Source organism: Sylvia atricapilla, chromosome 5 (genome assembly GCF_009819655.1).
Source record: "Sylvia atricapilla isolate bSylAtr1 chromosome 5, bSylAtr1.pri, whole genome shotgun sequence".
NCBI lineage: Eukaryota > Metazoa > Chordata > Aves > Passeriformes > Sylviidae > Sylvia > Sylvia atricapilla.
The window spans coordinates 47,384,711-47,400,407 of NC_089144.1; the positions used below are offsets into that span (position 1 = coordinate 47,384,711).

General features: G+C 40.5%; 1 protein-coding gene across 7 annotated transcripts in view; it reads left to right on the forward strand.

Moving 5' to 3' along the window:
• ERC1 (ELKS/RAB6-interacting/CAST family member 1) overlaps window positions 1–15,697 on the forward strand; it is a 252,432-nt gene that overhangs the window by 194,521 nt on the left and 42,214 nt on the right. For all 7 annotated transcript variants that reach the window (XM_066319384.1, XM_066319386.1, XM_066319385.1 and 4 more), the window contains one exon: window positions 4,832–4,976. In XM_066319384.1, the coding sequence (XP_066175481.1) occupies window positions 4,832–4,976 (145 nt within the window). The remainder of the gene's footprint in view (window positions 1–4,831; window positions 4,977–15,697) is intronic.

Consider the following 15,697-nt stretch of genomic DNA (forward strand, 5'->3'; position numbering starts at 1 on the left):
AGGAGTGTGGTATCTCTTTTGACTGAAGGTTTAAGGCTGTGCTTTGGAAATTAATTTGCAGCTTGAGGTTTGATTATTCCCAGCTGTAATTAAAAAAAGCAGGTAGTACCTATTGCCAAGTTAAATTTGTTTCCCACTCTCTTGCAGTAAGAGGTAGACACTGTTTCTTTTGGATAAAAGTTTGCTCACTTCGGGATACTTCGAGCTACATCTTAAATGCTGCAGAAATTACAGGCAGTGCAGAATTTGGCAGCTTTCATATTAAGGGAGTTACTCGTGTGTTAGCAGCGTGAAATGTCATTCACTGGTAAATTGCCTTTTCCAAGGTTACTTTTAAGAACCAAATCCTGATACCCAGAGCTCTGCAAGGACTGTCTCCTCCCTGTGAGGTACTGCAAGTCCGAGTTCCTTAATTTTCTGGAGATGTTTTATAACCAGGAAAAAAAAAAAAAAAAAAAAAAAAAAAAAAACACCCACACAACTAGGAAGGAATGTGGAGTTCAGAACTAGGCTTTAGTGGCAGACATAGTTTATCATGCAAAGGACAATGTTGGGGCCAGGGGATCTGGCCCATTGAATCAGTGGTTTGGTGTGCTGTACCCTTAATTAGTTTTTAAGAGTTCATTGAGTGTGACCCACCCAAACCCCATCATTCTGCTAAACTCATGAAATTACTGAATGCAGTGTCCCAGTGTTTTTATGTTCCAAGCTGTTGCCTGTCTGTCGAGCTCTCATAACACTTCAGTGCTGGATCCAAATCTCTGCCTGCGAGTTTTTTCTGTTGTTGCCACATCGCAGGAGGGTTTTTAATTCATATGCAAATCATACCGTTCTTATTGTGATGGTGATTCTTCAGGGCAAGTCTGACGAATGTCTCAGATAGGAAAGCATTAAAAGCTTTTATCAGCATTTTCTGTTGGCCTGGAGTAAACGCAGTGGTCAAAAATCAGACAACCCAAACAAGTCCTGCACAAGTGGCAGCTCTGTCGTTCTGTGGTGAGTGATGCCCTCACCATGAGTTACCAGTTCATGAAACAGGAGAATCTTCCCTTGTGGACTAAAGGCACACCAGCCATAATTACAGTTCATCTTAAAATGCCAGGATGAAAACGTTTAATCATCCCTCATGGAAGTGCAACAGTCTCTGCTGAAGGAACTGATTGTTAGAAGCTTGTAGTTACCTGAGCTCTTCAAATTTGTGTCAGACTTTTAAATGCTTAGTTTGATGCCAGCCAGAAAGAAAACATGTTTGATCTCTATAATGCAACCAGGGCTGATGGAATTACCTCAGTTCTTCTGTGACATTAAAATCAAAGCTGCTGCTGATGTCAGTATTGCTCTCATATTATCTCATACACACTTTCAGAAATAGTAGATAGGAGGAAGTTTCATAATTTGAAATAAAATTTGATAGAACAATATATTTATACCATTTCTATATGGAATAAGTGCTCTCCCTAACATATGTAAACATTTTTTTCAATGAATATGGATAGTTTTCATGTTTAGAAGCATCATTAATTCAGCACTGTTTACAGCCTGTTATTCTTTCTAATTATACAACTGATAAATATTCTAGTGCTATGACCCTGGGAACAGTACTGCAAAGTACAGAACTGCTTTTTAGAGTTCACCTCCTCTTGTGTTTTACCCAAAAGATTCCTCTTCTTTACTAGGAAAGGGCTCTGGAGGAATTCTGTAGTCTTCTGAAAGCAAGTGCCATAGAAACCCACTTGAAGACGGCTTGATTTTATTTGCATTAGTGATTAGTAGTAGTGTAATAGTACACTATTACCCATTTATCTTCCCCAAATCAGACATTTCTAGTCAAGGGTTGAAGGAGACATGCATTTGCACACTGGTTTTTGTGTATGTTGTCAAATCTCTGTGCTCTGCTGGCCTGTAACTGTTCTGTAGTCCTCTACTTTAAAAAGGCAAGCCCATCTTTCTTTGCATTATTTTTTGAAGACTGCAAATGCAGAAAATAATGTTGATATTGATCTTGAGATTATACCCAACATTGTCTCTTAAGAACTGAACTTACTGGTCTTGATAGCACTCCAGTTCTGTATTGATTATGATCCACATTCAGTGAAAGGCTTCCGCATAAATAGAAGGAAAAAACTAATCTCCCTCTTTTGTCCAATTTGGAGTAAAACTGGAATCTGTTTTCAGTGGATTTTTCTACACTACTGCCATTTCAGGTTTCCTTTGGTAGCATTCAGTGTGTTATAGAGTCTGCTTGCCTCTTGTGAGGCACTGCACAGCTCAGGCTGCAGAGCCTGCTCTGGTGGAGAGATAAATGGGCAGTCTGCCCCTGCTGAGCTGATGTTGGCACAGCTACACTGGTACCAGCATCTGAAATGCCTGAATTAACTCCAGTGAGCTGTGTCTGTTCAGTGACTCTGGCCAGCATTTAAAAGGATCAGCATCCTTGGGTTGTGCAGCACGTTTTGCCTGCTTAAGAGAACATTTCAGGACCTGCAGTGTTGGGACCTGAGGAGAAGCATTTTACTGAAGAAAAGCCTATAGCAGTGCCTGGGCCTGCAGGACTGACCGCAGCACTCCTGATGGATGGGTTTGTTCACCTCCTGCCACCACCCTTCACACAGCAGCCCATTTTCTCCCTCTTGCCACATCCCCTGTCTCACAGCATATTCCTCTGGCCTCCCTGGGGATGAAGCTCTCAGGAAGGGAAACAAGTCACTTTCGAAGTGCTCTTCAATCAGCAACCTTGTCTTTTGCTTGGTATGTCCTTTTTATGGGCTTGGCATCATTTGGCAGTTGCAAGCTCTGCTGGGAACAGTGGCTTGCCACTACAGACGTGTCCCTTCCTTCAGAGCTGACAGTGACACCTGCACTTCTCCCACATGGAGGGAGCAGTTTATGTTTAGGTTACTGAAGTAAAAAATGCAGCTACAAGGCACTTATCACAGGGTATGTTTCTTACTTTTGTTCAAACTTCACGTTGTTCAGTTCCAGAAAGCCACAATGGCTTTCACCCTGCTTCTTGCCCAGCACACTCATCTCACAGTACTGCACGGAGGTTTTGGCCAGTAGGAAGGTCTTTTCTAAAATATGGTGGCAGAGATATTTCAGAAAAAAAAAAAAAAAAAAAAAAAAAAGTAATGGGCTGCTATCCATATCTCATTTTCCTGGCCTTGGGGTTTTCACTTAAGAAGCAGAGATGGGCAGCAAAGGGTTTGATTGCAGAAGGTGGATGGCTTACATGCTGTTTGAGGCACCCCCAATTTCCATACCAGAGTAATGGCTCCACAGATAGAGTTACAGAGATATTCTTGGCTCTGCTCCTGAATGATCAGCGAGGATTGTGGGCTTACTATTAAAAGAGTACGTGTTTCTTTATAATCAAAACAGATTACTCTAAAGAAAGTGAAAATGACCAGAGCTCCAAGCCAGCCTGTCTTTCCCAGGATACCGATAGCTGGAAAAAAGCAGAGGTCATGGATCATGTTCTGTCACTTCACCCTATTGGTATTTTTCATGTTTCAGGCAGACATCCAAAATTAGATACTTTTCCATACAGCAAAAGCAGCAGAAACAAAATGGCAATAATAACATGCCCATTCTCCATCGTTCCCACACCTACAGTCTTGACACTACATCTGGGAATCTGATGTGCACCTTGTCCTTTCTTCTACTCTTTGCCTCCATTAAGTTACCAGAATATTTGTATTTCTTCACAGCACAAATGTACTTAGAATACTTTATGATTATCCTAAAGTATCTAAAAAAATATGCTTTACTTTATGGTATTACATTCTGGAAGGAGAGCAATAATGTTTCTCTAGATATGATCTAGGCAGGATCCAAGTACTCTCTGCACTGGATCTGTGAGATTTTTGACATATTGGTGGTTCAGTTAAAGCAAGCTAACTCTCTTAGACTGTACAAGAAACACTTGTGTAAACCCAGGGAGAAATTCCACTCACAGAAAGTCTTTTGTGTAAGTCCACTGTCCTGTCATGTGGTGAACAATTGTGTCTGTTGACACACACTTTTTCCTCTTGAAATACATGATTTTTCAGATTTTTGAGACAGTGGCTTCAACTGGAATCCTGACAATAAATTTCTTGAGTGCTGCACCAAAACGTTAAGTGCATTTGCAACTTCATTTTTAGATGAAATATAGATAAAAAATGTGAAGTATTTGGTTTGTCTTTCATCATCACTCCTGCATGATGCCATCTTTCACACCACACCTTTAGGACCTCATTTCATTCCTCCTTTGCAAGGTGAGGAGAGGTGAGACAAGCCAACACTACTAGGTAATAAGGCCAAGGTTTTCTTTGAAATCCTGTTGCACATCACCAGCTAAAGATGAGAATTAAGGCTGAAGGGCAGAAAAGGTTGCTTTCTCTTAGATAATCAATCCTTTGGCTTCCTTTGAGAGCTGCTGTTGTACAGTTGGGGTGAATATCTTTGTCTCTTTTCTTTCCAGTCTGTATAAAATGTTTCTGAATTCTATTTGTAAGAGTTTTCTGTTACAGCGAAAGAGCATGGGGAGATGTTCAGCCAAAGTGATAATGAATGGTGGTTATGAAAAACTGAGAAGGTGAATGGAGAAGAAGAAGAAGATAATGTGTTTTTCTTACCCTGTAAACTTCAACTTGGTATCAGCACAGTTGTTTAGGGGCAGGTGTGTGAGTCTTGACTTCCTGTTCCTCCAGCAGAAAATAGTCCAGACAAAAAGATTTATTCCTGCTTTTCAGAGTTGCACACTGGTACAGCATTGATGGTATGTTCAAATCTTTGTAGAGGATTGTAAGTTTTGGAGGATAATAATGTAATTTGTTTGGGGTTTTTTCAGACAAGAAGCCCTTCTTGCTGCCATTAGTGAAAAAGATGCCAACATTGCTCTGCTGGAGCTTTCATCCTCTAAGAAGAAGACTCAGGATGAAGTGGCTGCACTGAAACGAGAGAAAGACCGTCTGGTGCAACAGCTCAAGCAGCAGGTGGGTGCAGCAGTGCTGGGAAAAATCCAGTTCATAATCTGGTGTGGGATTATTATCCTGAGTTATGGAACTAATAATATATAACCCTCTTGTGTGTTAGGACAGAAAGTGCTATTTCAAACTGCTGCACTCAGCACTGAGGGAAGTGTCTTTGTGTCACTGCCTATGCAGTAAATGTGTGATAGGATGTAGAGGAAATTGAGAATGAAGAGGACATTGGTTATGATCCTCCACAGCCCCAAATAGTCATAGACGCAGGGAAAAGTAGTGATACTTCTCTTGGAGGTTTGTATTTGCTTTGTTGGGGGAAAAGGCTGTTTGGAAGAAATTTCTAACTGAGAAAAATTTGAGCTCCTGTCTCCTAGAGCTCAAATATGAATGTTGCACCACAGTCCCTCCTGTGATTTCTGATTGCAGCAGGAGCACCATGTGCCAGCTTCTAAAATAGACTTGGGGAGGTCACATGCTTGTGAGGAGATTGGTCCCTTCCTATTTCTGGCTTCTCCCATTTCTAAGATCTTTCTGTGTTGGCATAACAATTAGAAAAATGTGTTTCTGTTCAAGCATTTGATACTATATTTCAGTACTGAATCCAGTGTGAAAAGTATATTGCCAGCAAAACAGAGGAAGCAAAAGGCATCCCTGGCAATAAGAGATTTAGGATCTGAAAAAATCTGTGTATATTTTTCACTTCAGCACTTCTGGTGGGTTTTCCTGGGTTATTCCCTTGCCACATTCCTCGTAATAGCACAAATGCTGCTGCAAATCCAGTATCAACTTCTTCAGTGCCACCATTTCCATCTTCATAAAGTTTTATGTGCAGCATTTCATCTGTCAGCCAGATGATTTCTGCTGCTGTCAGAGAATGTAAGACAAAACCAGGGCATTATGATAAGGGATTTCTGTGCTTCTTCCTAAGAAAACACAAGTAGGTTATTTGCCATGTTGTCCAAGGGAATTATTTACAGTTTAATTTAGGAACAGTATTTTGGGGGTTTTATGTACCAGCTTCAGAACGAGCAAGAAGTCTAGATTAGAGTCTCGTGTTATTTACTTTTGAGCAACAGTTGTAATTGCTGTCACTGGTCAGGCAGGTGATCTGCTAAAACAGGAATCAGAAGTGCCCACAGCAATGTCAAGTACTTGTTTTGTTTGTGTAATTGTCGATGCAGCAGCTGTAATTTATGGTACCACTCACTCCAAGAGAAATTAACACTTCTTGTTGTCCTACGCTTAAACTCAGGTGCTTTCATGCCCCTTGCCCTTCCCAGTTTCCTTCTGATTATCTTTTGTGAGTAACTGGAGCAATCTGTAGTATTTTGTAGTGAGTTTTTTCTGCTGAAAATTCGTGTATACCTAATTAACATATTAATGTTGTGGTTGTCTGTAATGACTTAGGTTTCAGTAGATAATTTTTAAAAATATTGGTGTGGTTGTAAGTCTTTCAGTATCAAAAACTCTTCCTAAAAAGACATGGCCATTTCCCTTAAGGATGCTAGTTCTAAGTGCTTTTCTGTGTATGTGTGAGATACTTAATTTCCCAAATAAATGCAAATTGCTAAGGAGAATAATTTGAAATTGTTCTTGGTATGTAGTGAGAACAATTATGATCTGAGGTTAGAGCAATAGTCCTTTTTCAAATCATTCATTGGACTGTTGAAATGCCTTTGAACATTCTGGTTCCAAAACTGCCATCAGCTATAAAGACTTGTCACGGTTTAAGATTGTTTAAGATTTTAATCTTAAAAATAATGAAGAAAGCAGAAAGTAATCTCCTCAACACATCTGTGCTATGAGTAGTATAAATAAAAGTTTTATGTGTAGTATAAGTATAAAATCACAGGTATTCTTCAGTACATCCACAATCCCCAAGGCAGGATAAATGTTTACTTACAGACAATCTAAACTATATTTAAAGCACACCTGAGAAATATTTATGTGACCAAACAGAGATTGGACACATCCTCCCTAAATTCTATCCCATGTTTTACGGATGTGCCATCTCTTATCCCTTTTTTTTTTTGTGTGTGTGTGCAGCTTTCAACACACTGATAGAAAAACTCCTTGTTGCTTATTATAGGGAGTATTACTCACCACCTCTATGAGTTGCAGAGAATCTAAAATTCCATTTGGTTTATTTTTTTCAGTGCCAGTAGTTCTGGTATGTACTTTTTCTGAATAAATTCAGGTCACACCAACTTTGACAGCTCCAGAAATAGGAGATGGGTCAGGAGAGATGGCTGTGAGATTTTACAGGATCTTCATTACTGATGTAGTCAAGGGGAATCTCATTTTTCTACATGCTTTGCAAATATTCTGTGTACTTGGCCCTCACACTCCTCTTCAGTTGTTCCAGGTCACCAGCCTCATATTTTCCAACAAAACAACTCTGCTGCTTCCTCAGTTTAAGCCTTCTCTACACGGGCCCTTTTTTGCATCTTGAGAACAAGGGTCCATCTGTGTTTGCCAGCTCCACAGGACCGTGTCACCCTTCAGGAACTTCCTGAAAGTTTAGCTGTAATTCTTAAATGTGCAGTACAAATTGTGAATGGAAAATCTTGCAGGCTTGCAGATGTATTGAACACAGCTGTTCAAGGAAGGCAGGTGATGCCACAAATCAAGATATTCTGGAAGACTTTGAGAAGCAGTTGTGGAACTCAAAAAGTTCATTCAACCCTTCAGCTTCAGAGCTGGGATCCTGACCTCAGTCATTCGTGTTTCAGAGCTGTGGAGCTCCCTGATAAGTATTTGGTATTTCAGTCCATCCCATTCCTAGGAAGTGCTTGGGCTTTGTGGTGGGACAGCAGCTCTTTCAGCTGGTGGTCAGACACAGCTGAGTCAGAGATTCCATTTCCATGTGTGTGGGATGGATCAGAAATGCTGAGCAATATGGGAAGGGTGCTTTGTGGCAAGAGTTGTGCGTGCTGTGGTACCAGCTCTGCTGGGTCTCCCTGGGGCTGGGAAGAGCTGACAGAGGGCTTTAGGAGAGCAGTTTCCTGCCTGTGCTGCAACAGTGAGTGTGAATGGATCCAAGGGTGTAGAGCAGGATTTGAATCGTGACTTTGCCTTGCTTGTGCTGGTTACCATTGCCTGACTTGCTGTTAATTGACCCTTCTCAGAGTGTGAATGGATCCAAGTGTGTGGAATAGGATTTGAATCGTGACTTTGCCTTACTTGTGCTGGTTACCATTGCCTGAATTGCTGTTAATTCACCCTTCTTAAAGTGTAGAAAGGTACAACTCTCACAAAACAAAAACCTGTTCCAACGATTTCCTGCGATTTTTATTTATCTAAAAATATCAGTGAACACACACAGGTTCACCCAGGGAAAGGTATCCAGAATCTGGAGGGCTCTGCTGTCATTCCTTTGCCAGCACTGTCACGTTCCTGGTGGCTCACATGGGAAGGGTGAACTGCTGCACAGGAGAGAGAAGGAGTCCTGCCAAAGACATTTCGCTTCTTTAACTTCTCTAAGTATGTGCATTAAAGTTTGGATGAAGAGAAGCATTTTGGAAAGAGGATATGGCATCAATGTTGTTTTAATTTAGGGTTCCTAGGCTCTGAATTGCAGGAATGTGCCTCAATATAAGAGCCCATTTCCTAATGAGGGGCTCGGCGTTGAGCAGGCTCTCCAGTAAATACAGCTGCCTGTTTCATATTGGTTGTCAGCTTGGATGAGGGATTTCCTCTATCATCAGACAGGCAGGGCCATTGCAGGGCGAGGGTCACAGCGAATGTGGTCCCAATTTATTCCTCCCAGGGCCCTGTGTCTCCATGGGGAGCTCACAGAGGCTGCTGCTCCGGGCTGATGCAAGAGCAGCAAGCTGCAGTTGTGTAAGCAAGTCCAGATGTGGCATGGGGAGGGCCCTGCTGGGTGTCACAGGGACCCAGGGAGCTTGGGCTGCTGGGTGCATGGGGCACAGCCACTGCTCAGCTGGTAGGAAATAGGCTGCTTGCCATTTATGCCTTTCCTCATCAAGCTGAGTTTTAATATCAGCTCCTATCTATTGTAAGAGAGCAAAGCACCACTGCACAGTGTTGAGTGGTGAAGGGAAGGCAGATCTGAAGGGACTGAGGTTTTCCTGTCTGTGGGTTTTGAGTCTTAACCAGCTGGGATTTCCTGCAAGGAGCTGTCTGTAGCAAAGACTGTCATTTTCTCTGTTTGTGCAGTGTGTGACACAGTGGGGTACCTGGCTTGACCAGCATCTCTATCACTGCCGTGCCAGAAATGTGAAGTAATTGTGTTAAAAGTTTTAGGAGGCTCTGAACAGTATTAGTGTTTTCTGACAGCTTGGAGTATTATTCAAATTAATTGTTTGTAAACAGCCATATTATTAATACTTCTATTATTACGTGATGTTTCATAGTTATTATTACAGCAGAAGTTTCAAGGAATTAGCTTGACTCTGTTATTGATGACAGAATCTCAATATTTTCATTTGAAATCAGGTTAGATTTATACTACATATGTTTTATTATGCTGCTTATGCCTAAATAAAAGTTGTTTTCAGATCAGTTCCTCAGTCTTTTAAGAACATGTCGAGTTTTCACTCAGTACTTCAGCATGCTCAGAGAACCACCTGGCCTAAGCTTTCTCCATGTGTTTCATAAACAGACATTTTCTTTTGTCATGCAAACTGTTAATGAGAAATAGCGAATAGTATGGCCTCAGGAGAGAGCTCTCTGCAACTGAGTTGATCCATCTAGTTACACCTGGAATCTGTTCTTAAAGACTTTGAGTGAAGGAGACCTTCAGCCCTGGGAAGTCTTTATTATACCTTATCTGTCCTTATCATTATATGTAATGTCCCTTACTGCAATTTAAGCTCATTACTTTTTTTTTTTTTCTATTAGGGGCATAGAAAAAAATATTTACTACCTGTCATGTTCTTGTTGTAGATAATCTTGCTGTTCACTCAAAAAGAGCTTCTTTCTATTTTAATAAAGGGAGATAAGAAGCCCCAAGCTATTGTAAGTCTGGGGTTTGGAGTCAGCCTTGCCATCCAGAGGAAGCTTTAATACCTCTTGTTCCCTTCTATATCCTCATCAAGCCTGTGCCTTCCTCTCTGGGCCAGCATGAATTTGAGGGGCTGTTATTTATCATTCCCACAAATGAAGAGGAATTATTTGGCAATGGTCAAATAACTAATAATTGACTGGTAATAGTAGCATTTATGCAGTATTGAATATACATTTCATCTTAGCAAGCAAGTACCAAATCTGTTTTTTCTGGGCTACTTTGTGCCTCTTCCCTGGAAGATTTTGACTGGCTTTCTTCATGAGGCCAAGTTACTGCAAGGACTGATTTCCCAAGTAAATGTGGTTCATGGGATCATGAGAAAAAGGAAAGAATGGTAGATTCCAGAGTAGCTTCTCACTCCCAAAATTATATTTCTCCACTGTTACTTGTTTCCCTGGAAACCCTGCACACTGACACCTGACACTCCTCTGCTGTGAACTTTTCCAAGCTGAAGTTCCACTGGCTGGAGTCATTTTTGTTTATAACAGGAGAACGTAAAACAGGGCAAAGGAGACTGACAGGCAAATGTTTTCCTCTTGCTGCTGTGGAGCTGTATCAGCATGACCACACTTCTGGCAGATTTAGTTACCTCCCTGATGAAATAATACAGATTGTGAGGGTGTGCAGTTGGTCTTTGCTTTACCTCAGCTGCCCTGATTTGAAACCATGGCTGATGAGAGTGATTGACCCTGTTAGCAAGAGAATTTCTTCTTCGGATGCCATGGATCCAGTCACTGCAGGTAATTGCTGAATGTGGTGCTGTTTTGTGACAGAACCCCTGGTGTTCTCTGGATGGTTCCAGCAGTCTGGAGTTCAGAGAGGGGAGGCATCTCTCAAACCACTGTCAGAAGGGAAGTTAGGAAGTCTAGGAATGTGGATGTAAGTTGTCTGAGTGTGGTGGTGGCTTCTTTATCACTGAAGAAGAAAATTAATATTTGAAATGAGTGATGAGATGCAGGGCACCTGGATCCATCTTTGTTAATTAATCTTTTTACCACAGTACCCATAGAGTGAAAATAGATGTAAAAGTGGGGAAAGAAAACTTTTGTGATAAGGGAGTTAAGAACAGGCAGAGGAGTTTGAAGGTGCCATGTCAGAGGTTTCTTCATGAGCTGGGCAGAACAGAAGGTACTCTGAGTTCTGGTGTTCCCTCAATGCCAGGTTCACCAGTTTGAAGCAGGAACAAACAGATTAATGTACTTTGCCAGACATTTTTCAAGGAATAGTGAAACATTTCAAGGACTATGGTCACTTGCAGTGGACTTGTTAAAACACAGTGCAGTCAGGCTCACCTACCCCTTCATGGTCTGTAGAGTCAAAGCAGAGTCACCTTTTATCAAGTTCTTGTACCACCAATGTCTGGAGGGTCACTGCAGCTTTTCAGTTACTGGCTTTAATACATAAAGGAGTATGTTGAACACAGTTCCTGCCAGTATTTGTCTTAGCTGCTGAGTCATGAGATGATGGAGAATGTCAGAATGTGGGTTAGAACAGCTCAGGATTGCCTGTGGTTGTTCAGTGAGGGAATGCAATTCTGGGTACATCTTCCTCTGCTTCACTTCCCTGGGCTGTGGGGTGCTGGGAAGGACCCATGCACGACTGACTGCTCCTGCTTGTTGGCCAGTGGCAGGATGTGCCTCAGGGGTAAAGTATTTGAGACTTTCCAACCATAGGTCCTTGTGGCTGGCCTGGTTTGGCAGCACTCTTGCTGTTTGACTTGATGATGTCTGAAGGATGACCAGAAAATACAGTGAGTTTATGATTGCATTGAAATTGTATCACTTGGACCCATTGTTTAGGGAACTCTGTATTGGTGACAGGGAGAGTTCCACTTGAACACATTAAAAGTCTTGATAAGTCCACTAACAGACTTTTTTTTTTGTGAAGAAACAGAATTTTCACACCAAAATTTCAGATTCAGGAAGATTTTGAATTACTTGCTTGAACTTGGTGAAGATGAGTGTGTAAGCATCCTTACAGGTATTTAATTGATTGAAATACAGGTTTTTCTGTGCTAGATGATTCCTGTTTCACCTAACAATGACAATTGTCTAGGAGACACGTGTCCCTTTACCAAATCTCCATTCAAAATGTGCTAATTTGGTACATTCTGCTTATCTCTTCCTGGTTTTAATGGTATTATTCCTCAGGGAACACACAGCATTGAATTGTTTCATTCTAAACCAGAAAGTAAAACTTTATTTGTGGTTACCTGTCTTTGGATAAAAAGCCCAATGAACCAATTATATTAATTATATTATATAAAAAACAATTCACACGTTGATAATCATTTAAAACATAGTGGCAGAAAGCTAAAAGGCATTTTCCCAGGTTTAGTATTGGTTTTAATTAGTGTAAAACCAGTAATTGGTGAGGTGATCAATGATTCAAGATGTGTTCCAAAACATGTAAGGAGAAGGTGAAGTCAGAGATATGAGGTGACTGATTGGGTTCATAAACTAAATATGTTGAAGGTTTCAAGCAGATTGCAGTTTAACAGTGGTATGACTTAATGTGTTAGTGATGTGTTCTTTACTTGAAGGAGGAATGAATGATTGAAAGAATTGTGCACCTAGAATATGACATGAAAATTAATGATCTATAAGATAGAATATATTGCATATTTGTGATTTTGCTGTGTTATTTTGGGAGTAACATAATAAATCACTGGGTTTTTTTTTTTTCTTAAAAAGAGAGAAATGCATAGTCTGTAAAAGAGAATTTTAATCCCCACCATCTTAAAAATTGATAATGGAAAAAATTTAGTCTTAACTGGATGGAATGAACTTCAGCTTCAGTAAATAGTGAAGTCTTGATGATCTCAGGTGTTTTTGAGCTTATGCACTAAAACATCTCCGTCTACAGATCCTTTGTCTCATCCATTGTATTAAGCTTATTAAATTCGGAAAATAATTTCCCTGTTTGAAACTGTCAGACTGGGCCTAGTCCAGTACACCATATTTCAGGCAAATAAATGGGTAAGGCAGGGGAAAATATTCATTTCATCTTGCAGTTGGAAATCTAAGATGCTGTCAATTAGGAGTAGTTTCTTGATAAGTTTCCTTCATTAATTTACATACCATGTTGTAAGAGTTGATAGGAGAGTGTAGCAGGTTTGTCAAAATGAGACACAGGTTTATGAAATTAGACATCAGTTACTTGTGACAGCTTCTGCAAATGGAGGGTTGCTGGTGGCTGCAGAGTGCCCTTACTTCTGGTAAATTCATGATATTGTGTTCTGAAGAATCCAAATGTTAAAAAAAAAATACTGTTCATGTTTAGGTGCAGAACAAATCATGCATTTACTCCTTAATAAGTACATGCTTTTTTCTCCAGCCATTTTCTAAGATGAAGAAATGCTCAGGACCAAAGTAAAGGTTTACCCTAGATTTTTACAAACGCCACTTGGCATTTGTGAATGCAGGGAGGGGGATGGAGATTTTTCTGCTGTCTCCTAACTTGGAAGCTGTGAGGAGTCTGGCAGCAGCTGCCAGCTCCAAAAGGTCCAAGAGGAGAAAGTTGATACTGATGGAGGTTGTGCTTCCAATCCCCCCCTGAATAGGAGTCTGGAGACAGTGCTGTCCAACGTGAGTTAGTGATGTTGGCAGATCATCTTTGGGGCAGTTGTGTTCAGCTGTCCCTGAGCAGACCGGGATGGAATACACAATAAAGGCACAGCTTCTGGGTGCCCTTTTTGCCTTGGATATGTTACCAAAGGTTTGGAGTCTTTGCAATAGCAAGAAGTGCTGTTAGGGATTAGTGCAAGATTTTGCATGAAGACAAAATGAGTCTCAAACTCAGCTATCAAAAGATTGCTGTCTGATTTTACTTGGTGTAATCAAACATTTACCATATGGATATAAGGAAAAATTGCTGATTACATACCCCCAGTTTCAAATACAAGTCATTTACCTTTGCAATTAAGTGTTGCAGAATTGTAGATTATCTACAGTAGAGGTGAATATTAGTCTCTCAACTTCTGTAAAGCTCTGCTCCCCAAATCTGTGTTAAACTCTCATCCTAGGACTGGTGTCTGGAGGAAGCAGTGGCCTTTTATGTTGAATAACCCTGGTTAAGGGGTAGCCATTTTATTAGAGCTTTTGTTCTCTTTATTTGAGTACAATTTTACAGTCACAGAACCCAGTCCTTTGTTCTCTTTCTATTTGTTTACCACCAATGCCTGTCTGTCTGAGTGTGAATACAAATATTTCCTGTAGCTGAGTAAACAAAAAGTACACGGAGGTCTCACAGCTGACTCCAGGCAAGTTTTTCCTCAGGATTTGAACAACCTGGGTATCTCTTGTTTTACAGTGGATTTTTGTTTGCGGTGAGAAACTTAATGTTTTTAAACATTCTGTTTCACCATTCTACGCATCTTAATCGTTTTAATAGTTCAGAAGTTACTCTTCTCACTGTTTTCATCTGAACATGAAACATTACCGTAATTTATGACACCAAGCCAGTCCTCCATTCCCTAAACACCAGTAGATGCACCCTTGGTTTCATCTCCTTTATTACAGCTAGCAACCCAAACTGTGCCAGCTGCTGACAGTAATGGTGCTGAAAAAATAATAAAAGCAGTCTAGTGATCCTTAAGAACACATACACTCACAGGTTGTTTAAAACTTGAAAGCCTGCACAAGTTTATTTGCTCTCTGGAAGTATTAAGGACTGTACCTACTCATTTTAGTTTTTCCCTGATTTTTTGTTTTCGTTATTTTTTTTTCTCTAAGGGGGAAAATATTTACTTATATATACAGATCTTCAATTCATCTTTCAAGTGTCTTCACTATCTCATATGGAGGCATGCAAGATGTTGGTTTTCTGCAGTAAAAAATGCAAAATTCACAGATTTGGTGGGAAGGACCCACAGACTGGGAAGTGCAGACTAAGACTAATTCCTTATTTTCCTAGACCTTTTCATCACTATCAGATTACAAAAAGATTTTTCTCTTCTGCCTTTCCTGATTACTAGCTAGTCCTTCTCCGTTGTCAGCCACAAAGCTGGTTTGTGATGTAAAGAGGGCTTGAAAATATGAAGGCTTCCTTGTTTCCTCCTAGGTCTGCTAATTGCAAATCAATCAGTCAAGGTTGCTCTTGTCCTTCTATTCATTCTTTTCTGTTTCTTCCTCTGCTTTGTCAGGGCTCTTTAACAAGTGGAATCACCTATCTTAAGTTTAATGACTTAGCAGTAAAAGGATTGTTAAGAAAAACTCACCAGAGGTATGACTGCCTTTTTTCTCATCTTGTTCCACAGACCTTTTTCTTTTAGTGGTCCTGTAGGAGAGAGAATTCTCTGAGATTTTCTTCTCTTAAGCTTTACAGAGTGCTTTATGGTGCCCATTGGGTGGGCCTCTACTCATATGTAATGGCATCATATAATGTAAATCACAGAAAGACAAGAGATTAGGAATAGAGCAGGCAAAGACAGGAATACTGGAATGCAGACACCTTAGAGAAATTCATCTGGCCAAACTGGCACATCTCTACACATGGTGTGCTATGAATTTCGTAGAGAGTAAGAGAATTTCTTTGAGTAATTTTGGCACAAATACAATAGAAAAACTGAATGTTTTTTCAGTCTCTCCAGCTTGGTACCTAAGCTTCGAGATGCAGATTTCATAGGAAAAGTCAACCTCTGCTGGAGTAACAAGAAAAGAAAGAGAAGGGTTGGTTTATTGTGGTTCTCCTTGGTTGCGTA